Source organism: Aulostomus chinensis, chromosome 5, assembly GCF_037954235.1.
Source record: "Aulostomus chinensis isolate RoL2024-O1b breed Wild chromosome 5, RoL_Achi_v1.0, whole genome shotgun sequence".
Taxonomy (NCBI): Eukaryota; Metazoa; Chordata; class Actinopteri; order Syngnathiformes; family Aulostomidae; genus Aulostomus; species Aulostomus chinensis.
In genome coordinates this window covers 7835071-7862724 of record NC_141324.1, presented here as the reverse complement: position 1 = coordinate 7862724, position 27654 = coordinate 7835071, and the positions used below count along the sequence as shown (strand labels likewise).

General features: G+C 43.0%; 1 protein-coding gene across 2 annotated transcripts in view; it reads left to right on the top strand.

Annotated features, from left to right (window-relative positions):
- Positions 1-22365, top strand: part of rem2 (RAS (RAD and GEM)-like GTP binding 2) — a 41836-nt gene extending 19471 nt beyond the window's left edge. For both annotated transcript variants that reach the window (XM_086202858.1, XM_086202857.1), the window contains exons 4-5: positions 5942-6119; positions 20733-22365. In XM_086202858.1, coding sequence (XP_086058984.1) covers positions 5942-6119; positions 20733-21055 — 501 coding nt within the window. In that variant the 3' untranslated portion in view covers positions 21056-22365. The remainder of the gene's footprint in view (positions 1-5941; positions 6120-20732) is intronic.
- Positions 22366-27654: the final 5289 nt, after the last annotated feature.

Sequence of the window (27654 nt, the reverse complement as noted above, 5' to 3'; positions counted from 1 at the left end):
CAAATTTATTTAGAATATAAGGTGTTCTATGTTTTCTATGCAAAATTTTATATGGAGTTTCCTTGAATTTGTTGCAGCCATAAGTATCATGACAAAAAAGGATGCACTCAGTCCAGTCATCTGCTTCATACTTAATCCCCAGATCTCTCTCCCATAGTGTCTGAACATGATTGATATTATGATCATTCCAGGATTCAAATGTGTGGTAAAAATATGAAATAAATCCTTTAGTTTTAGTGAATTCTGTGAAACATTCCACTGGGCCACCAGGGGGCAGCACAATATTTGTTTGAATAAAGTGACGAATCTGCAAGAAAACAAAAAAAGTGTATACGTGGAATATCAAACTGAGCTTGAATCTGTGTAAAAGACATTAATGAGTTTTCTGAGTACAGGTCACCAATGATTCTGATGCCCTTCTTGTGCCAAAGATCAAGAACCTTGCTATCGAAGCCTTATTCCCAATTATAGGAGTCAAAGACGATGAAAACCCTTTCCTCCCTGTATAAGCCATCATCTCTCGCCATACCTTCACAGTATTGTATAAAACTGGATTATTTCTGAGGTTGGTTGTCAGTTGTTTTTTTTATCACATGTTAATAAACTAAGGAGATTAGAAGGTGAACAGCACCATTCATCCATATGATTCTGTAGTCCTTTAAGATAGTTATGTATCCAGTCAGATATAATACGTGCGTGACAAGACCAGTTGTAAAACAAAATATTAGGGAGTCCTAACCCTCCTTGATCTATGCAGGGGTGGGCAACCATGTGCCATGGAGGGCCGTGTGTATGCAGGTTTTCCTTCCAACCAAACACTTTAACAGGTGATTCCACTGATTAACACTCTTCTGTGGCTGAAGGTGTGTTAATCAGTGGAATCACCTGTTAAAGTGTTTGGTTGGAAGGAACCTGCATCCACACGGCCCTCCATGGCACATGATTGCCCACCCCTGCTCTATGGGAAGCTCTCATGTCTTCATTTTTAATCTGGGTCTTTTACCTTGCCAAATGAACTGACTAAGATCTTTCTGTATACTCTTGACTATCTGTCTCGTGATCAATAAAGGGAGCATTTGCATTGGATGAAGAAGACGTGGAAGGATATCCATCTTGATTAAATTTACTCTTCCAATCCAGGAAATAGGAAGATCCACCCACCTGTTCATATCACCTTGAATTTTTTTCAAAACTGGAAGAAAATTTAAGGCAAGGCAAGGCAATTTTATTTGTATAGCCCGTTTTCACCAACAGTTTGTCTCCAGGGCCTCCCATGGCATCATAACAACATCCTCTGTCCTCAGAGCCTCACATCGACTGAGGAGAAACTCCATAGAAAACCCTTTTAATGAGGAAAAATCTGAGAAACCTCAGGGTGAGGAGGGGAGGAGGATCCCTCACCAGGAGGGACAGACGTGCAGTAGATGTTGGTACAGACAAGAAAACAGTTTATAACACAGAATGGAGGAAACATGCAAATGTTAATAACAGTTGAAGAAGGAAGCTTCTGGTAGGGGAGGCAGGGAGAGCAAGCCAGCTTGATGGGGGACTGGATGGTAGACTGGTTCATGGGAGGGGAGGCAGGGAGAGCAAGCCAGCTTGATGGGGGACTGGATGGTAGACTGGTTCATGGAAGGGGAGCGCAGGCCGGTGTAATTGTAGGGGATAAAACTTAAACAGATCTTTCAAATTAGTAGAGACTGTTATTCCTAAATAAGAAAAACCTGCTGTGGACCATCTGAAAGGAAAATTAGTGAAAGAAGATGGCTCTGTAACACCCCCTAGTGGCATTGCAACTGATTTATTCAAATTAACCTTATAACCTGACTCCAGTCCGAATGACTCGATTATAGTATAGTTAACATTTCCGTGTTTCCCACATTTTGCATTGTAAACTGTTTTCTTGTCTGTAGCAACATCTACTGCACGTCTGTCCCTCCTGGTGAGGGATCCTCCTCCCCTCCTCACCCTGGGGTTTCTCAGATTTTTCCCTGTTAAAAGGGTTTTCTATAGAGTTTTTCCTCAGTCGATGTGAGGGTCTAAGGACATAGGATGTTGTTATGATGCCATGTGAAGCCCTTTGAGACAAACTGTTGGTGAAAACGGGTTCTACAAATAAAATTGCATTGCCTTGCCTTGCCTTGCCTAGTCAGAATGGCAGGAATAGATCTTTCTGGAAGTGAAACAAAAAGTAAAACATCATCTGCATATAATGCTGTTTTAAGAACATCCTGCCCTATCTTAAACCAGATATAAACCAGGCTCTTTTAAGCTTCTCATGTTCTATGTCTGTCAAATGGGTCTCCTGCAGCAAAGCGATATCTGCCTTTTCCTTTTTGAGCCATGTGAAAATTTTCTTACGCTTTATAGCAGGATTTACCCCTTTAACATTAATTGAAATTATCTTAGTTGAACTCATTACCTTATATGACAATTACAAAAATAAAAAATGAATAAGTAGGCTACTTAGTCTTCTGATTATATTCTGCTTATCGGGTACACTATAACTTGTAATGTTCCAGTTGAAAACCCCATTGATGCAAGGACAATCCCACAAGAAGAAAAAAAAGAAAAGAAAAGAAAAGAGAAAAAAAACACACACATGACCCTAGAAATCCCTAGAATCACATCAAAAAAAGGAAAAAAAAAACTTGTTACCCTTAAACTAAGACACGTGATACTGAATGGACAAGGCCTACAAAGCCAGACAAGAACCGTAGCAATCCACGACGCCAGGACAGCGGTGAAATCCATGATCCCTCCCGTGAAACACAGTCCCTAACCAACAAGTCGCTCCCTCGCTCCCATAAACTAAAGACCCCATAGGTTATGTTCATGCTAACACACTCTCCTATAAACACATAAATAAATGAAAACAAAGAAAAAGATTTTAAAAAAAAGTTGGTACACACAATTCCTAATTAATAATTATATTTAAATCATTAGGAGAAAACCCTTCCACTATTTTATTTTATAAACACTTTGAAGTATTAATTAAAGCATGAAAAAAAAGAAAAGAGAAAAAAAAATGAAATAAAGCCATAGCCTAGTTTTTTTACCTCTTGCCTTGCCAGACTCTTGTTTTACTTTACTTTATAATGGATCCCCATTAGCACTTGCTTAGAAGTGTGGCTATTCTTCCTGGGGTCCAGTACACAAAACAGTACATCATTCATACAACACAAGACAATACAGACAGACAATGGCTCACTTACAAAGGATAATAGATACAATTGCAATTACATTGTCATCATCATCATATCAACATAAAAAAATGAGGAAAGGGTTTACATAGCTCCATTATTATTATTATTATCATTATTATTTTTGTTATTGTTATTTATTTTTCCCGATACAGAGTATTGAAAATAATAATTAAAAACAAAAACAATTCAAGAATACAGAAGAAAAGAACAAAATACAAGAATATTGAAATAATTAAAACCAAGATAAATAAATAAAATTTAGATTTTATTTTGGTTCAGATCTCATCTGGTACCTTGTCCCCATTAGTATAGACTTTGTTTTACCAGTACAAGTTTATTTCTATTCACCCACTCTACTATTGAGTTTAGTTCATATTCTAAAATGGAATTTATCTCATCTGTAGTAGTTCCTGAAATATATATAGTTGAGTCATCAGCATACATTGAAATTTGAGCTTTATGTAGTACTAAAGGTAAATCAATAATAAAAACTGAAAACAATAAAGGCCCAAGGCAACTTCCCTGAGGGACCCCAGAGTTAACAGGACTAACATTCGAAAAGCTACCATTAAAGAAAACGGTTTGCTTTCTGTTACTTAAATAACTCTCCATCCATTTTAATGCAGTTAGAGTGAAACCATATTGTTTAAGCTTTTCTAATAGTAAAGGATGATCAATCAAATCAAATGCCGCACTATAATCAAGTAAAATAGCACCCACCAATCTTCCCTTATCAATATCACATTGCCAGTCATCAGTCATCTGTGTTAATGCAGTACATGTAGAATGTCCAGGCCTGTAGGCATGTTGATAATCTGTGTTTAAACCATTTGCATCAAAATAAAATTGAATTTGTTGAAACATAATTCTCCCAAGAGATTTTGGAGCTTCAGTTGAGACCCACTGGGTGGGACCACCTTCTTTGATAGTGCTATTCTTTCCCACTGTGTAAATGTTAGCATAGTCAACAGACAGGCAAAATTAAGAAATAGTGGCTAGTTAGCAAGCTTACTTACTCATTCCAAAATGGCAGCTGTTGTCAAAAAAGCACAGTTTTTCCTGTCTTGGGTTTATGTTCTCTGTGAATGTGGTCTGGAGGTGTTGTAAATTGCAAATAGACTGTAAATGGGTTGTACTTATACAGCATGCTACCTTAGAGGTACCCAAAGAACTTTACATTGTTAAATCATTCACCCATTCACAAATACACACTCACACACTGATGTGAAGGCGCATGTGACCAGTGTCAACAGGAGCAATTGGAGGCTCAGTATTTTGCTCAAAGATATCTCAACGCTTTCACTTAGAAAAGCGCTGACGCTGTCACTGTCTTCTAAATTCTTAATGTTGTTGCTGAGAATGTTTGGGGAGAAATAATATCCACAATGCATGTGCATTGTGTGATACAGTGCCAATACTGAGCTGTTGTACCAACTGTACCAATCATGAGGGAACAATAGTTCCTCTGTATTAATCCATGTTTAAACCTCACCTGTTCACCAAGGTCTATGGCCTACAAGTACATTTATCACATGTACTCTTTTGGGTATTTGTTTTTCCCTTGTAAAGTGTCTTCAGGTGTCGTCCTCCCACAGTCCAAAGACATCAAGAGGGGACCAGGTTAATCCAGACTCTAAATTGACCGTAGGCGTGACTGTGAGTGTGAATGGTTGTCTGTCTCTATGTGCTGGCCCTGCCATGGAATGGCAGTCTGTCTGTCTAGGGTGAACCCCACCTTTCACATGAATGCAGCTGGGATAGGCTCCACCCCCCCCCCCCCGCGATCCTTAACAGGATAAATGGTAGAAAATGGATGGATGAATGGATGGACATTACAAAAAAAACATGTCTGTGGTCCTGTGTCTTGATTAAATAATCTGCTGGTATTTTATAAGTGGATATGAGGTCTCCCTCATTCTTAAAGTTGACTGAGATGAGAACATCCTGTAGTGTGACAAAGGTGATGCATTCACTCTCCCTTTTTTTGCCTCTGGTGCTAAGCAGAGGTGATGTTCAGAATGAATCAGATGGTGCAGTTACTGGATATAAGGCACAAAGTGAGCTGAGAGATGCTAAAACATTATTTGAAAGGGAGAGGAATTACACGTTTGTCATTAATATCTGTGGGTTAAATACCACCAACAACACCTTTCGCGTTTATCATTTGTTCATTCTAGTATAAATCTAAATATTGATGATGTGAGAAATACCGCAAGTTTGCATTCTATAAAATGAGGAAACACAAACTGAGGAATACCTTAAACTTACCATGATGTGAAGTACCTCTGATACATGCAAATATGGCTGAGTGAATCAGAGACCGAGTGGGGACAAAGATGGTCTCAGGCACTTCCAAGCTGCTGTTTCTGCTAGAACCACTCGAGCTAATTGAGCCTCTGTGACAGCCAGTGGTCCCTGTTAAAAGGGTCAGGAGATTCAAAGTGAAGTGTGACGTGCTTCCAGTCAAGTTGAGCCTCGTCTGCGTCCCGTCTTGGGACAGCGATACAAACTTCAACACCAGCAGTGATGTCCTTTTGTTGGCAGAGTCCCAACAAGCAGATGTTGGTCAAGGACAAACTGTCAATTAAGTTGATGGCATGACAGAAATGTGTGTGTCTTACTTGTACAGGACATTCCACCCTATTCAGCTGTCTATCTTCTTTAATTATGCAATATTCATCTTCTCTGTTGGGCCATTGTATTGTTAATGCATGTGTGTGTGTTTGTATCCCCAGGACCTGTCCACTCTGCAGTGTGATGTGTGTATCCTGGTCTTCTCAGTGACTGACAGGCGAAGTTTCCACCGTACTGCACAGCTTCGCCTCCTCCTCAGGGAGTCCCAGCCTCACACACCCATTATCCTGGTGGGCAACAAGAGTGACCTAGTGCGCTCCCGTGAAATCAGTGCGGAGGGTAGGTGCGATGTATGGATGGACACTGACCTGCTATGCTACTGCAAAACACACACAAACACATGCACACACTCACAATTGACAGTTCCCAACCTTCTCCTGTTAATCATAGTTTAGCAACATAGCAGGCCTGTTATGCTTTGTTTTTCCATAAACTGAAGTTGAAGCAGCATTTTTACGAGAAATACTAGTATTTTACCTTGTACAAAGTGTATTTTTTCCTTTTTTAAATTCAAAGTTAATATTATACTTTGTAATCCTTTTATGCTCTGTATTGCAGTACACAAACAGTGACATTTCCTCTCCTGTCTTATTCATGCATCATCAACCATAAGAAGGTTGATTTGTGCTTTTGACGTACAGTTATTGAACATACCTCCCAAAGTCCAAAATAAGAACAGCATTTTTTAAAGCAGCTAAAATGGAAACCATCAGTGTAGGAATGTAAATGACCATAACATGAACTCCCTCCTGTTTCTGCTGCCATAATTGAAATGTATGCAAATTTTGGACTCATGCTCATACAATGTAATTTGGACCAATTGGGGGCATATACAGTATGTTAGACAGTCCGTGTTGTACATCCCATCTCAGAAGCACTGCTCATGTTATTCATCTTAATGGTCAGTCAGAGTTTTGTTTTGAGCATGGCTTTATCAGAGCTCGTGCAAATAATCTCCCAAAAAAGCTGTCTTAAATTTCCAAATCTGCAGTATTAAGATAAACTTTTATTTTTAACTAGGTGCCTTCTTTTTTTGCAACATAATTCTTATAGTCAAGATGTATGGCGACATACTAAGAGTCACCAGTGACAAATGAGCGTCCTCTGTTTGTCTCAAGGACCCAGTGGATTTCAAGTGGAATCTGCACATGTTGGGCATGAATGAAGAGGTGTGAGCAGGGCTTGGGGAGTGGTCTGTTTACATCTGCCGGATGTGATTCATAAAAATGAACAGAGATTTGAAATGTGTGCACCATCATTTTAGTATTTCCTGAGCTTTTTCAAGTAGAAAACGCAAAAAAAAACTGAAAAAAATGAAAAGGTAGAATATAATTAAAGCTGCAAGCAGCGTTGTTAGGGCCTGAACCCCCGCGGCCCCCCTTTGGCCGCGTCGTTGACGCCAGCCCCAATCCAACGGTGTCTTGGTCAAATCCCTGGGCCTTGTAGTTGAGGAGTTAGAAGCCTGAGTCTGATCAGAGAGTGAGAGCAGAGCTGAGAGCTGGCCCTTTAAGAACCCCTCCCCCACTGCTCTGTCTTTGATCTGTGCTAGAGTGAGAGCAGAGCTGAGAGCTGGCCCTTTAAGAACCCCTCCCCCACTGCTCTGTCTCTGATCTGTGCTGGAGTGAGAGCAGAGCTGAGAGCTGGCCCTTTAAGAACCCCTCCCCCACTGCTCTGTCTTTGATCTGTGCTAGAGTGAGAGCAGTGCTGAGAGCTGGCCCTTTAAGAACCCCTCCCCCACTGCTCTGTCTTTGATCTGTGCTAGAGTGAGAGCAGAGCTGAGAGCTGGCCCTTTAAGAACCCCTCCCCACTGCTCTGTCTTTGATCTGTGCTAGAGTGGAGAGCAGAGTTGAGAGCTGGCCCTTTAAGAACCCCTCCCCCACTGCTCTGTCTCTGATCTGTGCTAGAGTGAGAGCAGAGCTGAGAGCTGGCCCTTTAAGAACCCCTCCCCCACTGCTCTGTCTTTGATCTGTGCTAGAGTGAGAGCAGAGCTGAGAGCTGGCCCTTTAAGAACCCCTCCCCCACTGCTCTGTCTCTGATCTGTGCTAGAGTGGAGAGAGAGGAGGAGCACCAGGAAGAGCACCAGAAGTGTGGACAAGAGGAAGAAGTCGGCATACGTTGGTCAAAAGTAACACATAATACCATATTTTTGTAGGGATTTTTGTCAGGAATGCAGTGGTGTGTTTTTAAAAGCTGTGGGATGTATGGTGTAGACGAGAGAAGCATTTGTTTGACAGTATGTACCCTGAGAGGACACGGTCTCCCCATAGACTTCCATCGTAAGGTGAAACGTGTCTCCCCCACTTTGACGGCTTGTAAAATGGGAACCCAGTAATTCATATAAAAACTTTTAATTACTTTTAATCAGCACAGTTGGGAGAGTAATGTGTGAAAGTTTGGAAGCGATAGCATTAATGGCCTAGGAGGAGATAGATTTTGTTTGGGGAGTAAAAAAAGTCCTGATTTTGAAAGTTTTGTCCAATTTGTGGACATTCTATTGTAGTTAGGTGAGGGGTCAGAGTGTATGAATTGTTCGTCTTGATGACACAAGTCCAACAATGTTGGTCCCATGTTTGTGTGACTTTCGTGGGAGGAGTTATAGCGCTCTAAATTATAAGAAATTATCTTTTTGTTGTGTGGCTCCCTAGGTGGCGCTATAGACTTTTGTGGTGTTTTTATTTTTGATTAGTGAATGTTTAGCCAGACCGGACAATTGTGCCGAATTTCAGCAAATTTCATGCATGTTCAGAGGGTGAAATTAGATTATGCACGTTATGCTCATAATGCTCATATTGCGCACGCTCATTGACAGCAAGAACAGTCTAGTACCAGGTTTTGAATGGGTGTGTACGTGAAAACCGGCTCTGGGCCGTCTGGCTGAGCTGCCTCGTGGGTTTAGGGGGGGCTGGGACACTGTTTAGTGTGTGTTTTTAGTGCTGCTAATGTGTTGATCTGCCGAGCAAACATAAGAGGGTCTTCGCCTTAAGTACCTTCAGGCTCAGGCCTTAATTACAGGGATAAAGTCAATATTGATGAGTTTTCTGTAGGTTTGAGTGGACAAAGGTGTCTGAGTACACATTCTCCCAGAGAACAATGGAAGTGTGCTTTGTGTGATTACTGGCCTATTCTGTCTGTTTGCTGTCTTTACTGCCTGTGGCAGAGGTGACAGGGAGTTGCTAAGGGAGCAAAATGTTTATGTGGGGCTGCAGGAGAATGTTTTCTTCAACAAGACTCCGTACAGTTAAATTTACAAAAAAAAACAGCCTTTTAAATAAAGTAACAAAAAATTATCCAACTAATGCATGATTGCCAATGCATATTGTACAATATTAGTTTCCAGCTGCAAAATTAGACAAAAAAAGTTCAAAATTACAGTTGCACAAAGCTGAAGAGGATTAGAGGACAGAAGTAAATTTGGAAAGGATTCAATTTCAGATCCAGTTGATCCAGTCTATGTGTGGTTATCAGTCCCAGTGAAGAATATTTAAACGTCCTTATTTCAAGATGTCCATATTTCGTTTCGTGAATCTGGGCATTTTCCTGTTTCCAAGATGCTTTAAAATCCAGCACGGTCTGATTCCTCCATTCAGACCATCTATAAAGATGCACCTGGGGATCCTGGATTTTTACCCTTGTAATTGCTGCAGCGTGCTATTTCTGTGTGCTGTAAATCCAGAACCATTTCACCAAACCCCAGAGAACCTTCCACATTGTCAATTGTCAATATTGTCTGAGCCCAAGTGCTCTTATTCTAGTTGCTTTGGTTCACTTCCTGTGGGAGCCCTCTTGAAATATTGATTTTTATACATCTCTGACGACATCCATCCATTGTCTTACGCTTATTCCTCACTAGTAAGGGTCGCGGGGGGGGGGGGGGCTGGAGCCTATCCCAGCGTCAACGGGCGAGAGGCAGGTTTCACCCTGGACAGGTCGCCAGTCCATCGCAGGGCCAACATACAAAGACAAACAACCATTCACACTCACATTCATACGGTCAATTTAGAGTTTTCAATCAGCCTAGTCCCCAATTGCATGTCTTTGGATGGTGGGAGGAAACTGGAGTACCAGAGCGAACCCACGCAGGCACGGGGAGAACATGCAAACTCCACACAGAAAGATACCGTGGGTTCAGGACTCGAACCTCGTAACCTTCTTGCTGTGAGGCGACAGTGCTAACCCCTGCACCACCGTGCAGGTACCTTTAGGCATTTCACTTATATTCTAGTCAACTCCATCCATCCATCTTTTTCCGGTTATCCAGGGTCGGGTCATGGGGGCAGCAGCATAACCAGAGAAACTCAGACTTCCCTCTCCCCAGCTACTTCATCCAGCTCCTCACAAGGGATCCCAAGATGTTCCCAGGCCAGTAGAGAGACATAGTCTTTCCAACATGTCCTGGGTCTTCCCTGAGGCCTCTTATCATTTGGATGTGCCCTTAACATCTCCCCAGGGATGTGTCTTGGGGGCATCCTGACCAGATGCCCAAGCGACCTCATCTGACTCCTCTTGATATGGAGGAGCAGCAGCTCTCCTCCCGGATGGCGGAGCTTCTCACCCTGTCTCAAAGGGAGGACCCAGCCACCCTCCAGAGGAAACTCATTTTGGCTGCTTGTATCTGTGATATTGTCCTTTTGGTCATTACCCACAACTCTTAACCAGAGGTGAGGGTAGGAACGTAGATTGACTGGGAATTGAGAGCTTTGCCTTTTGGCTCAGTTCCCTCTTCACGACGATGGACCGATGCAGAGTCTGCATCGCTGTGGATGCCGCACCAATCCACCTGTTTATCTCACAATCCATCTTTTCCTCACTTGTGAACAAGACCCCAAGGGACTTGAACTCCTGGGGCAGGGTCTCATCCCCAAACCAAAGAAGTCACACTCGGGTGCAAACCGATACAGTGAGAGCTGAAGCCAATCCTGCAGCCACCAAACTGAATCCACCAAACCCTGGCTGCGCCTAGAGATTGTGTCCATAAAATTTCTGAACAGAATCAGTGACAAAGAGCAGCCCTGGTGGACCAAGCTCTGGCACTGGCCATACAGGGTGAAAACTGCCTGAATCAGGCAATCTGATACTCCATACTCCCGAAATACCCCCTACAGGATTCCTCGAGGGACATGGTCAAATGCCTTCTCCAAGTCCATAAAACGTATGCAGACTGGTTGGGCAAACCTCCCTTGCACCCTCAAGGACCCTGCCAAGAGTACAGAGCTGGTCCACAGTTCAATGACCAAGACCAAGACCAGTCCCCAGGCACTGCTTCCTCATTGGAAGATGTGTCATGGGATTGAGGAGGTCCTCAAAGTATTCCCTCCACCGGTCCACAACATCTCGAGTCGAGGTCAGCAGTACACCACCCGTGCCATACATGGTGTTGACAGTGCACTGCTTCCCCCTCCTGAGGCTGTGGGTGGTGGCGGTCCAAAATGTCTTCGAAGCCTTCCAGAAGTTTTTCTCTATGGCCTTGCTGAATGCCTCCCATGTCTGTTTTGTTTTGCCTTGACAACCGTCAAAGCTACACACTGCTTGGCCTGCCGGTACCTGGCAGCCATTTCCAGAGTCCCATGGGCCAAAAAGGCCCGATAGGACGCCTTCTTCAACTTGATGGCATCCCTCACCACTGGTGTCCCCCAACAGGTTCTGGGATTACCACCACGACAGGCACCAACCACCTTACAGCCACAGCTCCAATCAGCTGCCTCAACAATGGGGGCATGGGACATGGCCCACTCGGAATCAATGTCCGCTGCCTCCCTCTAAACATGTTTGAAACTCTCCCACAGGCAGGAGTTGGAACTCCTTCTGATGGGAGACATTCCCAGCAGACCTTTACAATGCATTCGGGCCTGGCAGGTCTGGCTGGCGTCCTTTCCCACCATCGGAGCCAACTCACTGCCAGGTGGTGATCGGTTGACATTAGTGAAGCAGCCTATTGTGTTGCCTGCCACAGGGGGGCTGCTGGTTTATTTCATAGTACTGCCTCTGTCTTGGTTGGGCTTCCATAAAGACACAATTGGCTGTGTCTGCAGATGGGAAGCTGGATATGGGAATGTGTAATTTGGGAAGAGGCAAGGCAATTTTATTTTTAGAGCCCGTTTTCACAAACAGTTTGTCTCAAAGGGCTTTACATGGCATCATAACAACATCCTCTGCCCTCAGACCCTCACATCGACTGAGGAAAAACTCCATAGAAAACCCTTTTAACAGGGAAAAATCTGAGAAGCCTCAGGGTAAGCAACAGAGGCAGTGTACATTTGGGAAGAAAAATGAGGGGAAAAGGGAAAAAAACAGAATTGCAGGGCCAAAGCCATACTGGATTATTAATTTTTGATGGAAGATAGATTTTGCCATGTTATGTTCTTTCATCAACAAGCTGGGCAGGGTGGTTGATTTATGCAATTAGGATGCACATGCAACTTCGCTGACAATCAGCCATGTCTGGTTCATGTTTGGTTGTACCTTGACAATCAGTCTGAAATTTAGCTACAATGATTCAAAATGGCAACAAACTGAAATAAAAGAAAAAGATCTGATGAGACAGATAATTTCACAGGTATGAGCAAAGTTCTGCTTTACAAATGCAACAACTGCCAAACAAATAAATCCTATCGATTAAAGAGCTCACAGGTAAATATTATGGTTGAGCGCTAAGCTTTATTGACTAGCTGCAGCACTGAAGCAAGATTCTGGCTACACAACTCCTCCAAGGAAGACTCCAACTGTGTCATAAAAAATCCATTCAGTTATTGCTTAAACAAAGATACAGTAAAAAAAAAAGTAGTTTCTAATGCTGACAGATGGTATGTGTGAATTTCTATGGTGTGTCTCTAAGTCAGAATTTCAAAAACATTGCAATCAATAAAAGGTGCAGAGGGGCTGCAGTGGAAATGGTGGTGATAGAAGCTTTTGACCTTGATATTCACATAAAATTAATTTAATCATCATAGTCACCTCTGCGATACTACAGTACATTTTGTCAGTAAATGTATGGGCTGTCACATCCATCCAACATAATGACACGTTGTTTGCTGCAGATGCAAACATCTCATCGCCTCTATGGAATTCTCTGGAGGGGTTCATCTCCATCAGTGCCTCAGCTCCTTGCTCTTTTTTTCCTTCAGATGGTACATGTCTTTTTGGTTTATCTGCCTCTTACAGGACACTGCCAAGTGTACTATCTTTATATATGTTTGTACTGGCACGGTAGGTCTCACAACTGCTTGCAAATACACTGAAACAGCAGACATACATCTCTTGCAAATGAGCAGTGACACGTCTCTCTCTTGTGGTTGTCTGATGTCAGTTAGGCTGCCTCATAGGGAGAGGAGAAAAACGGGAGCAGCAGACGGATGTAGCTGTGTATGAAAGGGAGCTTGTGCTTGAAAAGATGTGTGTAATGTGTTGGGTAAGAGGGGGGCTTGCTTTGTTGTCCTTGAAAGAATCACTCTGAGTTCTACATGGACTGGCTATAGCCAGTCCATGTAGAACTCAGCAAATGTATACATTTTCTCCACTCACCAGTAAATTTTGCCCATTTCTATTTGAAATATTGAATATTGGCACAGCTACATCTTTCCTTTCATGTGAGGTTATTTTGGGTGGTATGGTATGTAGGCCATCATATCATTCTTCCCTTAAAGGAACATGGCAACTTTTGGGTGAAATACACCAATGTGCTGTCCTCCCAGGAGCCAAACAAGAAGATACAGTAGATCCCTTTCCCTCCTCTGTGCTGCATTAGGGAGCTGAGGTTTAAAGAGAATGGGTGACTGCTAGTTAGCTTAGCACAATGAATGGTACAGGATGTGTTAAAGTATCTCACAATTGTCAAATAATTCATAGTGAATGTTATATGCAATGGCCAGCAGCATGGCTTGGAGGTAGCATGGCCGTCCAACAACTGGAGAGTTGCTGGTTCAGTCCTCTTCCACCCAGTGAGCAGATTGAAGTATCCTTGAACCAGATACTAAGCCTCAAATTGCTCCTGACTGCCCTGTAATGGACTGGCAACTCGTCCAGGGTGAACCCCGCCTCTCACCCAGTGTCAGCTGGGATAGGCTTCAGACCCTGTTCCCTCACAACCCTTAACGGATAAGTGGAATATAGAAAATGGATGGATGGATGTTTTACACGACCCTGGTCCAATAATGCAGGCAAAGACCCTTTTGGGGAAAAAAGTGTATTAAGAAGCGATGCTACACAGCCCCTCCATGACTATTCATAGCAGTTTGCTAGTCACTTAGATCTCAGCACACATGTAGGAGAGAAAGGTATCTGAAATTAAGAAGTGGCATAATTGGCACAACTGTCCCTAAAACCAAAAGGCTATAAAGTTAAATTGCCTAATTTGTAATCTATTGAAATTGTGACTGAGAAAAGTTCAATTTAACTGTCGGATACAAAAAAAAGCTGAATTATGACACCGTGCAGGAATCTGCTCAGGTAATCATGCAGTTTCAGGCTTTAACTATGCTCAGAAAACTGTTGCTATTTTTGATGTTATTCGGCCAAGGGACTCCTATGTTAAAAAGGATCCATCTTGCTACACCTACTCACAATTTTTACCCTTCATCTTCTTTTAGGGCTTCCATCTGGTTCCCCAACTGCCCCATTGTCTAGATGTGGTTAATTGCTCTCACCAAATTTGATTGTTTACACAAAAACCAAGTAGGAGTAGCCAACCAGCCCATTAAAAACTGCAAACATTTTAAGTAAATAAGAAGAGTGGAAAGCATGCACCCAAGATAAACATTCATACATTTTCAACAGGAATTGGTGGAAACAAATCAGCCTCATGGTGGGGAGCAAATCTTTCTTTTACTAGTTTCAAATATACCTACGAATTTGATATTGCATTTATCTCTAATGGATTTGCATCTACACAAGATTAACTTCCCTGCTTTAACTTCTAGGATCATAATGATATCGTTATCAAATTTATCATGATGATTGTTCAGTGGGGCAGCACGGTGGTGCAGTGGTCAGCGCTGTCACCTCCCAGCAAGAAGGTTCTGGGCTCGAGTCCCTGCTGCAGCACGGGGTCTTTCTGTGTGAGTCTCCATGTTCTCCCTGTTCCTGCGTGGGTTCTGTCCGGTACTCTGGCTTCTTCCCACAGACCAAAGACACCAAGAGGGGACGGAGTTAATCCAGAGTGCTTGGCTGGATGAACCCAAGAGGGTTACATCAGTGGCAGCTGTGTTTCTTTTATTCAGGTCAATCTCAGTAATAATATTAATATAATATGATAAACTGTATTTCTGTCAGGTCCATTCACGTCAAGAAACACAAGAGATAATAATGAGCTTGATTTGTTTATTATTGAACAAATTGGCGGTATGGCTCTGTTCAGAGGAGTCCCCTGATGATTTTTCATGAGCACCATGAAACAGGGGACCAGCAGCGTGAGGGAAGGTTCTCCCAGTTTAAGACTGGAAGAGCAAACATACCCCCGTGAACAGAGCAGCACATAACATGGAAGGAACTATGCCATGTATACACGACAAGGTGGAGCAAGGGAGGTGGAGGGTAGCAAGTTGCGAGCAGGAGCAACTGTACAGCAAATAGCAGCACAGCAGCAGCAGCAGGCTGCAGTAGATAGTAGCAGGTAGCAGCAGCTGCAGCAGCAGCAGCAGCAGCAGCAGGCTGCAGCAGATAGCAGCAGGTAGCAGCAGCAGCAGCAGGCTGCAGCAGATAGCAGCAGGTAGCAGCAGCAGCAGCGGATAGCAGCAGCAGATAGCAAATAACAGCAGATAGCAGCGATGACAGCGGGCAGAGCAGCATAGCCAGAGCTAGCAGGACGGGAGTTGAGGCCGGGTGACATTTAAGTTGAGAGGGGCCAGTCAGAAGCAAGGGATTTGCTCAGCTGATGCGGGGCAGCTGTAGATCAGCTGATTGGTCAGTTTGATTGATAGACGGGAAGCCAATGGCGCTTGACTACCATGGCCTGACAGAACTAACGCTAACGCTCGATTTGTACAGCACCTTGCATAGAAAGATTGAAGCGCAAAGTGCTTTCCAACAGAGAGAAAAGAACATTAATAACATATTATTGAGGAAAAAGAACAAAACCAGAATACATATCATGAGATGGAAAATAAAATCACAATGAAAACATTCAAAACAATTAAAGACATTACACAGATAAAATTACAGAGTGCACAAAAAAGTGCAGCAGACAACGAGTCAAAGCGAAGTCGAGCCTATTGTAACATTTTTAAGCTTTCTTTCGAGAATATCTGGTGAGATGTCCTCCCTGATATCTTTAGAGATTATTTTACACAGTTTAGGGAAGTCATTGACAAACGCTGTGTCAGAAACCTTCTTAGTGCTTCTTCCAATCGTTGTTTTTAGAATAACTTTCTCAGTAGCTACTGGTTTGATTTTTTTTTTTCAAGTTTAGCACAACTAGGTTAGCCATGTAGTAACAAAGACCCATTTAACCCGGCAGTAGGAGTTACGTTTCACATTCACTTGTCAAGGTTGTAAGAGTTGATCTACCTACTTCCTTCTCTGGAGACTTTTCAGGGCTGAGCGAGTTGGAGGTGGCAGCATCTACAATGGTGACCTGAGTAGTGAGCATGTCACCTTTTCTGTCAAGGGAAAAGTTTGGTGATGGCATTTATATATGTATATTATATGAGTGGAAAGAGGGGGGATCTGAGGAATGAATAATGACAGCTGCTATTGCCAAAACTCAGCATATTCTCACCATAGGAAAACAACAACAACCTATGAGCATAGATGAGGTCAGCAATATGGAAATGCATCCCTGTTCCCGGGGCGCCTGACTAGGATGTTCTTGTGTCCTCTCTGGACAGAGCACATGTATTCTCCCTGATATATCAGGCTGACACTGGAAGCCACCAGGCTGCTGTGGCATGCTAACATCCTGCTGACAGAACCCCAGGCCTGGCTGAATGAGCTGAAATCATAAAATCTATTTATGGCGTGCACATTGACACTTTCACTCTGCTATCTCTCACCTCCCCCCTACATTTCTGTCTCTATATCTTTAGCATACACAGTGATGCACACACTGTGAACATGTTTATCATTTGTTCAATATGGCCGTGGTATGGCCCTGCTCCTCGGGACTGTGATTGATATGCAGTTTGGCTCCGTTTGCTCAGCTGGTATTCTTTCTCTATTCTGTGTCTTCTATTCCATCTCCTTCAGCTTCTTTTCCTTCTTTATCTGACTCATGATTTTCTGTTCATTTCTTTCTTTATTGACATTTTCTGTCTTTGCACGGTAATTTATTTTTTATTCTCCCCATTTTCGCAATGCTTCTCTTCCAAGCTGCCCTTCTATTTGTCTCATCTCCTATCCTTTTTCCTCATTTTTGAATCGCTCTCCAGAACTTATTGCCTGCTCCCCATCTCTCCATTTTCCTTCCAGAAGTCTGTCTTGTCTTGTCTTGTTATGTCTCGTCCTGTCTTGTTATGTCTTGTTTGTTTGTTTGTTTGCTTGATCACCACCTATCCACATTCACAGCAATCATGCTGTTTTGGATTCCTTTTCCCTTCTTCTCTCCTCATCTCCTCTGTCCCAAGTTTCTCTTCTTCCCCAGTCAATTTCTGTAATACTGTTAGAAGCAATTTATAAAGACCCACTTCAATTCAATCAGCCGTTGTAGGTACTAGATAAGCCCTGCTGATCTGGTTTGGGATTTGTATTAAGGGATGCAACTGTGGGCTGCTAACAGCTGCTGCGTCGCTGGATTATTATAGGCAGGTCAAATCTAGTTCTTATTTTCTGATACCTGTGTAATGCTGGTTTGTGCAGGGTTACTCTTTGTGAATGCAGCCAGGCAGAACCAGATTAACACCTTTCATTGTGATCCTGCAGTAATATCACATGAAACACTGTGGCTGTAACTACCAATCAAAGATGAGTACTTGTGTGTGTGTGTGTGTGTGTGTGTGTGTGTGTGTGTGTGTGTGTGTGTGTGTGTGTGTGTGTGTGTGTGTGTTGTTCATCAGTGTATCTCAAAAACTAACGAAAGACGTGATGGAATTGGTGGGAGGATGGGTGATGTCACAAGGGCCACCTCAGGGGGTCCCCACACTGGGTGGCTGAGTGAATGGAGGTGAAAGAATATGAGTTATCAAAGGTCATGCATGATGTAGAACAGCCACAGTCACGTGCAAGGGGTTTGGTTATAAATACGATCAAGGGGGTAAAAATTACAGTTTGTGCTGCTGCCCAGACAGAAACGAATAAATGTCTAAACATTTTCATTGATTTGGTGACTGTGAATTATGTAAGGCTGCATTATTAGGCTAGCTGGGCTGACAATAACATACAAATGATCCTTCATAGAAATCAAGAAAAAAACTGTAAGTCATGTAAGAAGGGGAGGGGGGCACCTTACTCCAAGCTTTGCCTAAAGGAGGCCCACCATCTCAGACTCTTTCACTGACAGATTCCAATCAATATCCTTTGATCCCTCTGAAATAGTTTAAAGAATCCAGATCCAGAAACAATGGACAATGTGATTAGAGGAAATTGAGCATTTTTTTAATGAAATTTATTGAGGTGATAATTAGGTGGATTAAGTAAAGGGGTGGAATGAAGTTTGCCAGTATTCCGGCTTCCTCCCACAGTCCAAAGTCATCAAGAGGGGACCAGGTTAATCCAGACTCTAAATTGACTGTAGGCGTGGCTGGGAGAGCCAATGGTTGTCTGTGTCTATGTGTTGGCCCTGCCATGGACTGGTGACCTGTCCAGGGTGAAGCCCACCTCTCCCCCGAAGGCCAATGCAACCCTTAACAGGATAAGCAGCAGAAAATGGATGGATGGATTAAGTAAAGATCATATGGATCTGGTGAACTCGAATACCTTTTTGGTGGCGGTGAAGCAAATCTGTTAACAGATTGAGGATTCTATGGTCATATTGTGTATCTATGTATCCTCAGGTATGTGCTCTCTGGAGGCTTTCTGGTTAAGTTATTGAATCTTTTATACTCAGTGTTTTTATCTTCTTGGATTATTTTTTATCAGCATTTATGGGGTTGTCTTGCGTGGATATTTGCAAAGATCCAAAGGGTGGCGGTGCTCTTTTGTAAACCCAGAGACAGGGTGTCTGGAGCAGTGTCCTCTGACTGCTGCCAACACTTCTCAGTCATTTTAAGATTTTGAGCTTTCCAAGTTTTTATTCTGAATACCAATAATAAGCCTTAAAAGCTTTTTCTTGTTGGGTGTGCGTGTTATGAACTGATAACATCCAAAGTTCATAATGTGGCAGCTGCCCACTGTTATCGGCACAGCTTGAGAGCTTCCTGAACATAGCTGGGGCAAGGAAAAGGCTATGTAAGAGTTTACTGGTGACTAAAATAAGCAAATGCTGAAGCAACAGTCCAATAAAAGTAGAGATGTAGTTGAAGAAAAATGGAGCTGCTATTTGAGCAGAGCAACAAAGACAACCAGTTGTTGCTGAATGATCTCTGTCAGCTTTCCTTATCATCTGGGCTTGTTTGAGCAAGGACAGACAGGCATTTTTTTGCGGCGATACTGAGCCTTGTCAACAGCACGTTTAGTCACCTGTTCTTATCCAGCAGAGCCACATTACAGCGAGAAGCCGTTTTCTCATTTGAGCTGCAGACAAGAGATTTGAGCTTATACACCTCGGCATTATTAACCCCATCCTACCATCACTGTTGCTCTGTTTTGAATTTGACAGGTTTGTGAAAGGAAAGAAATTCTTTATTTCATATAAAAAAAAAATCCATATCTATAATGGAAACATCTGTAATTCATCCATTATGGTAAAAATCTGAATTTTCAATGACCATTTACCATACAAGTACTTCTAAATATTCTGGTTCCGAGTGAATTGGCATTGTTCTTGTTAACATAAGCACCTGGGACCTTCCTGATGTCCCGTCATAGTAAATTGTTGGAATGCTGAGCCTTTAACCCCAAAGCACTGAGCAAATGGTTTGTGCTTTTATGCTTAATGCTATCTGAATAAGACCTGCTGCGTTGTGGTTGCAGGCATCTGTCCTTCGTGCCTACCTTAGCGACCTTGACTCTCAAAATGTTTTTCCATTTATCCAGTAACAGTGGATATTTGTACAACATTTGAAGAAAGTCCGTCAAAGTGTTCCTGAGATATCAGGGTTACATTTAGTGACAGTGAACTTGACCTTAGATCACCACAATTTTTCTGTCCATCCTCAGAGGATGTCCATCTCCAATGTGAATACATTTTCTCCGGAGCATTCTGAGATGTCTCATTTATGTGTGGTGACAGTGACCTTGATGTTTCACCACCAAAATACTGAACAAAAGTTCATCCTCAAGTCCCAGTGGACATGTGTGCCATATTTTAGAACGTTCCCTGGAGGTTTTTCTGAGATATTGCGTGAACAATAATTGGGGAAATAACCAATGTGATGGTGACCTTGACCTTTGACAGTTTAACTCACAGTGGATTCCCTCACAAATTTGTAAAAAAAAATTCCCTTTAGGCTTTCCTGAGATATCATTGGATTGAGACTGATGAACAACCCAAAAATGAAATTCCTCCAGCCCACAGCTCTCACTGGTGCGCAAGCATAACATAGAATACAAAGCATGGAAATCCTTCAGATTTGAAGTTTTTGAAGTACTGATAGATGTGGCGCTGTGTGTCAGGAGAGACAAACGAGCATCTAAGGATCTAATTGAGTCTCCCGGCCAGCAGTGAGGTGATCCAGATGATTTGTCTTGGAGTGAGACACATCACACACCAGCTAGGTTGCCATCAATCTGTGGAGGGTTTCCCGATCTAACAGTGTTGCATTTTAACCTGCCAAATTCTGTTTGCATCTGATCATGTGAGAGGTGGTTGTGCGCTGACTCTGTTACTTAGAATCTGCGTCATTCTAAAATGGATCTTTTTCCCACCAGAGGCCCAGTCCAGCGCCATAATGTTCGACTGCCATTATCTGGAGCTCTCGGCCTCACTGGACCATGGCACCAACGAGCTGCTTGAGGCGGCGGTACGGACTGCAAGGGGTGACTCTGTAGGCCCCGGTTGGGCGGATGGTGACCCCGGGGCAGGCCGCAGGGAAAGCCTGACCAGCCGAGCCAAGCGCTTCCTGGCAGGGCTAGTACCACGTTCATACGCCAGAGACCGGGACCGGGGGCGCTACAGGGAGATGAGCCGCCATCGGGGCAGCAAGATCCTCCGGCAGAAGTCCCGATCCTGCCATGACCTCAGCGCACTGTGACACACACACACACACGCAAACACATGCATACACAGAGGCAAAGAGACACACTCCCACACACGTACACACATCAGATTGAAAACTATGTGGGAGGGGGAGGTGTGAAACAGAAAATGTTGGACAGCAGGGAGGGGAAGATGAATGATGGAGGAACGAGAAGGCGGGGAAAGAAGCACGAATGGGCGGTAAAATTTAAGTGGGAATGAAAATCAACAATGTTGGGTAAAAATGGAGAGACGTGAAGAGGGAGAGGAGGAGGAGGGGATGGGGAGAGAAGATGAATAGACATACCATAAACTCTGGATTGCAGCCTTGAACATTTATCTTCTACCTATCAAGGATGGAAACTAATTTGTGAGATTGAGAGAAACGGAATAAACCGATAAGCAGGGGAGCTTGATTTGCTGCTGGAGCTTGGGTGAATCAGCGAGCACTCATTACCTGATGAGAGCTGAAGATAGAAAATTAGAGGTAAAAGCTTACTGTGGAAAAACAGGAGGGGGGAGGGGCGCAGCAAAGTCACAAATAAACACACCCAAGTAGCACACACTGATAATGTAGAGTGATATCAGTCTAATGTATATCTATTGTAGAACCTGTTTTATAGCATGCCAAGTAGATGATTGAAGTCATGACCCTCAGTGGCCAATAGCTAATGCACAATCTAGCAAGTGTGGCTAGCAATACCATTTTAAAGACCCTTTATTTAAAGAAAAGATGCTCCCTCTCAATGTGTTTTTTTAGCTACAGTTTCCACCGCATCTCTGTTGCGTACTGACTTGTGTTTGACCACCGAAGTTCATCTGTGACTTTTATACAAGCCATATTTTTGCTGAATGCATCACGCGCATTCACCTCAAAGAACCCTTTACTGTTCACTGTAAGAAGAGCAAAGAAAAAGTGGTCAGAATACAAACTTTAAGGAATAAGACCTTACCAGAGCTGACCAGAGTGAACCTCTCTTCAGATGAAGCTGAGTCACAGAACTACGATGTTCCTGGAGCACAGGGATAACAGACAAGAGAAAACCTAATCTACCTGTGGCTGTTCGATGTTTTCATCTTTCTCTTTTTATCCACTGGCATCATCATTCTTCTTCTTCTTCTTCTTCTTCTTATTATCATTATTATTACATGTGTTGAGACTGAAAACTGTGGGGGCTGGCCTCACAGGGTGACCCGAAAGAAAACATTCCTGAAACATTGCTTGGATGTCTTGTCCGGAGTGGTGCCGTCACTAACGCTCACTTATTTGTCACAGTCCACCAAACATTTCCGTCTTTCCACTCAGAATAAATTTTTGTTTGACATCCTGAACCAGTGTCTTGCCTTTTCTTTTGTAGAACTACTTTGTAAAATAAGTCTCTTTCTAGATGTAACTTAAGGACTGCGCAACATGTCATCAGATGACTCATAGGCCTTCCAGACAGTTGTGAGACGGCCCTTTCAGGACACTTGATCCATTTAAGTAATAAAGAGACACAGTGACACCACTTGGTGAGTGTAACCAAATCTTAGGTTGAAAATAGATTGTGTCAGGGGAGAACGTAAACCGAGACCAAGCGGTGTCAGCGTTACATGCATTCAGGTAGGTGTGTTATCGGGCCGGGGAGCAGATGCCTGCTGAATTAGACATCCACTCTTTACAATAAAACAAGTGACATGACTAAATTGTTTGTCTGAAAGTAATAGGATTGAAATTCTCCACCCAAATAATTGCATCAGTCAGTTTACAATGCTGGGCCTTTAAAATGTAAAACAAATTAAATTCACAGGCTGAATACCAGTCCTGTCTGGCTAGGATAACCAATTACCCCTGCTGAGGCTGTAATGTGGTCACTGGTGTTGGTTTTACTCTCTGTCTATCAGCAGGACAGCACGAAATGCTGTGGATGATAGAACTCAAATGGGAAAAGGAAGTTAAACATCGGAACTGATCCTCTTTGGGATCTGTTGGACATCATACAGACTTGGGAGATGTCAGTGCCCTTTGAAAACCCTTTAGTTCGGTCATGTTTCAGTAATGAAGTTAGAGCACTTTTTTGGAGCTCACTGCAGTCTATATGGTGTGTGAAATATTCCACTCCCTTCCACCAGAGTTAAGCTGCTTTTGCATCCACTGGAAAATTTCGAAGCTAAAGAACCGATTGCTGAAAGCTTTCCTGAGTCTCTTCTGAGCGAGCTCGTCAGGAGACATGAAAGGCCATCAGTGAGAACGATCAAGAAGTTGCACAGACCTTGATCGACCCCTCTGGTGTTGCTCACACCCTCGGAAATGATACTTCACATGTCAATCATGTCAACGTGGCGGTCAGCTCGACAACAGTGGCAAACGTCCCACCTGCCCCTCTGCTGCCTCAACATGTCAGTCCCGAGAAACCTGCTCTCGTGCCTGTTACCTTCTTTATTCGTCTTTTTACTATTTTTTCTTCTTTTCTTGAGTGTGAGAGTGAACCAGAATCAGAAATCCTTTATTAATCCCTTGCGGGAAATTGCTGGATTGCAGTGCTCCATTTCACACTTTAAAAAAAACAAAACATATATAATAAGAAAAAAATAGAGAACCAAGAATATAAGGAGATATCTTTTGTACATATTTACATTTTCACACTGAACAGGATATTTGTATTGCACTGTTTAACTGATACAGCTTATCCTACAGAGTTGCTTTTATCTTAGAGGGAGGAGTTACAAAGTTTGATAGCCACCAGTAGGAATGATTTCCTGTGGCGCTCAGTGATGCAACGTGGGGGTTTGAGTCTCTGGGTGAAAGTAGAACAGAACACTTTGATTGATGGATTTGGGAAAGTTGAGGCTGAATTAAGACAAGATCAGACAACACAAATTAAGCTACATTTTGGCCTGATGTTTTTGCCACCAACCGTCATGCAGCCTGATTGTAAGCATCGTTTTATGCGTTTTCTGTCTGGTCTGTAGGGCTGCATGGTGGAGCAGTGGTCAGCACTGTCGCCCCCCAGCAAGAAGGTTGTGGGTGGAGCCTCGGTTGGAGCACAGGGTCTTTCTGTGTGAGTCTCCATGTTCTCCCTGTTCTTGCTGGGTTCTCTCTGGTTCTCCAGCTTCCTCCCACAGTCCAAAGACATCAAGAGGGACCAGGTTAATCCAGACTCTAAATTGACCGTAGGAGTGACTGGGAGAGCCAATGGTTGTCTGTCTCTATGTGTTGGCCCTGCCATGGACTGGTGACCTGTCCAGGGTGAACCCCGCCTCACACCTGAAGGCTGCTCGGATAGGCTCCACCCCCCCCCCCAAAAAAAAAACAACAACAACAACAAAAAAACCTCTTAACAGGATAAAGGGTAGAAAATGTATAAAATGGATGGATGGTTGGATGTCTACTCTGTCACCCTGACAGATGTCAATGACATGTATGCTGACGCCCACCAATAGGATGGCACATTGTCCCAGGCACTCGTTATGGTTTCAGTAGAAATTGTAAAAAAACGCTTAATATGAACAGGTACTGTAGCTTTGTATGTTGATTAAATCCTCCCTTCTTATCACCCAGGGGTCTATCTGTTTACATACGGTGGAGCTAGCTAACTTGTTAACTGATACATATATTACATTACCTAGTGAGGACAGTTAAGCTAATATTCATTAAATGTCTTCACATGCACCTCAAGGTCTTTGTGAAGGACGGCCGGCCCATATTGCCATCTTCATGACACACACACGACACACAATCTTCTGCTGTAGTAATCATGATTGACACTCCTTGACCCGCCTCCCAAACCAGTTCTTTACCCGAGCACGTTTGTGACCACCACAGATGACATCATGACGACAGCATAAAAAGACTGGACATGACTTTTATAACATACTCTGGCAAAATAAAAACTGTATTGTCTGATCCAGACATAAATTTCCCATAAGACCAAACTCTTTTGATGAAACATGTACTGTAGGACAATGACAAATTTGTCAGTGCAGTGTTTTTAAGTAAAAAAAAAAAATCTTCATTTGTCAAACAGGAAACACCATTATCTTACTTACATGTCTCTAATGGGTTTGGGCTGTCATTTTGGGGTGGAAACTATTTAACCCTGTTTAAACAACGAACATGAAACATCTGGCAGATGGGATTTCTTTCTTCTTCTTTTTTTTTCCTTTTCTTTTGACAATCCCCAGCCCTGGTCCCTGACTGTTAATTATTTACAGGTCATTACAGTGATTCCTACTGTACTTGTTTTGATACAGGGTTTAAAGTATTTTAAACTGTAAAATGGATGAAGGCAGAATTAAAACATATCAATTGTAATGTTGTTGCACACCCGTCTAGTTTATATTCTAGAAAAATAGCAAGTATTACACAACAGAAGCGGGTTTGCTTGTTTTCATTTGTTTTTCATCGTGTAATCTTTCTTGTATTATTACAGTTCGAATAAGCCTCCAGCGATTAGGGTCACCGAAGAGCCAGTCTTTAAAACGATAACCCAGAAGCATTTCATTTGATGAAGTTCACTGTCTTGAGTCCCCATAAGCAATGATGACATCATGAAAAAGCTGTTCTCCATCTCTCCCCAGTTTTAAGAGGTGTAGAGAGGTGCCTTCGGCTGAAATGCAAGCTAGAACACATTTCCCCCCACCCAGTCTTGCAGAATCACACCAGATAGCTGTGGTTTTGAGGTTATGATGCTATAGTGAAGTGGAGGACTCTTGAGTGGAAGAAAAACTGGCAAAGACATGGGGAGGTTGAGGAGAGAGAGAAAGAAAGAGAGAGAGAGAGAGAAAGAGACAGAGAGGGTTGGCTAGATGCTTTCAAGAGTAATGGTTGCTTGGAGACAGTTGTCAGGGAGACGATGAGTCCTAGAGTCCTTTGGCATCTCAATTGTCCTATTTATGTTGATTTGTCAGAAAGTGGGTCTTGTTTGTCTTTGCTCTCTCTCCCCCCCCCCCCCCATCCCAAAAAGTTAAAATGAGAACAGTCCAGAGATGAGTTGAACTCTAGCGCAGCATGTCTCACAGGATAGAAAATGATACCAAAAAGATTTCATCACAGGTCAGATAACTGTCAGAAAATAACATACATTTGGCAGCAACACAGAGGGAATCAGAGAGGAAACTGAAACAATATGACACAATCTCTCTTTGTGACGACCTATCACTTTCCCAGATCGTGACAGAAATCTTCCCCCTCTCTGCCTTTCTGTCTGACTCACTCTGTGGGCATTTACTGTGATTTTAGGGGGGAAAGTTATTCTTCACAAGAGCAGGAAAGACAGAAGGAGCTTAAAGAATCAGAAACCACCTACTGTGTGCCAGTGAAAGCCTGTCGAAGTTATTCCTCACTTTGCACCAAAGAAAGACTATTTTCTGTCAGCACTGTGCATAACTAATGAGATGCATATTTTCCTGAGGTGTGGGTGCAGGCATGTTTGCAGGGAGATGATATCTGAAATGGTTGGTGAGTGTGACTGGGCACACAGAGGAAATGGTGTGGCCAAAGACAGAAATATATCTGGATTTCTGTGGGCTTCTGTGAGGTTTGTGTTTAAGAAGCAGTGGCTCATTACACCCTAAAGGTCATTATTCCTGCGGTAAGTCTCTGGAGCACACAGCTGATTATACATCCACAGAGCTTTATTAACCAAACAATAAAGGAACGCCAAATATCATGCTTCATTTGGTCACAGAAAGAAGCTTAAAGAGAGGCATCAGGCCAAGTGATTGTAATAGTGGCTTGAGGAAGAAGATGCTAATCAGATTCAATATGGCTCTAATACCTCATGGAATGTGGCCCACATTTCCAGTAATGTGGATTAATAGCAAGTCAAAAGGTGACAGCAAAGCTGCGTGTTCTGCTAAATCTGGCGGAAGCTATACCAAGATGCCTTTGTAAGATTAGTATCGATCCTGACCCAATCTGGATGGATGCGGACAGTGATGGATGCTCTGCAATGCATCAAGCAGAGTGACCAACGTCATGAAGTGTGAGTGACTAGAAACAAACAAAGTCTTCAAGAAAGAGAGAAGACTGATATCACTTTCAATATGAAGCTTCACCCAGGAGGCTCTACATCCTCAAAAAGAGAAGATAGCAATCTTAATGGTTTTCCCATTGTTAAGGGATAACTGGCTTTATCTGGAGTCACATGTATCCTCAAGGGTCAGTGGTATCAGTTCTCTGATGTCATCCAACATGCTGCTCACGGTTTCATAAAAAATCGGTATTTCACTCACACGGATGTGATGTTGGAAAAAGTACGTCTCTGTCCATCTAAGAATATAGTTATAGTATTCTATTTTTTCCCCCAAGTAAGGTGTGACTGTCCCTGTTGTGGGATCCATCTTTCCATTTTCTACTGTTTATGCTCATCGCGGGGGGTGGGGGTGGAGCCTATCCCAGAAGCCTTCAGCGAGAGGCAGGGTTCACCCTGGACAGGTCACCAGTCCATGGCAGGGCCAACACATAGAGACAGACAACCATTGGCTCTCCCAGCCACGCCTACGGTCAATTTAGAGTCTGGATTAACCTGGTCCCTCTTGATGTCTTTGGACTGTGGAGGAAGCTGGAGTACCAGAGAGAACCCAGCAGGAACAGGGAGAACATGGAGACTCACACACACATCAGGCCACTGA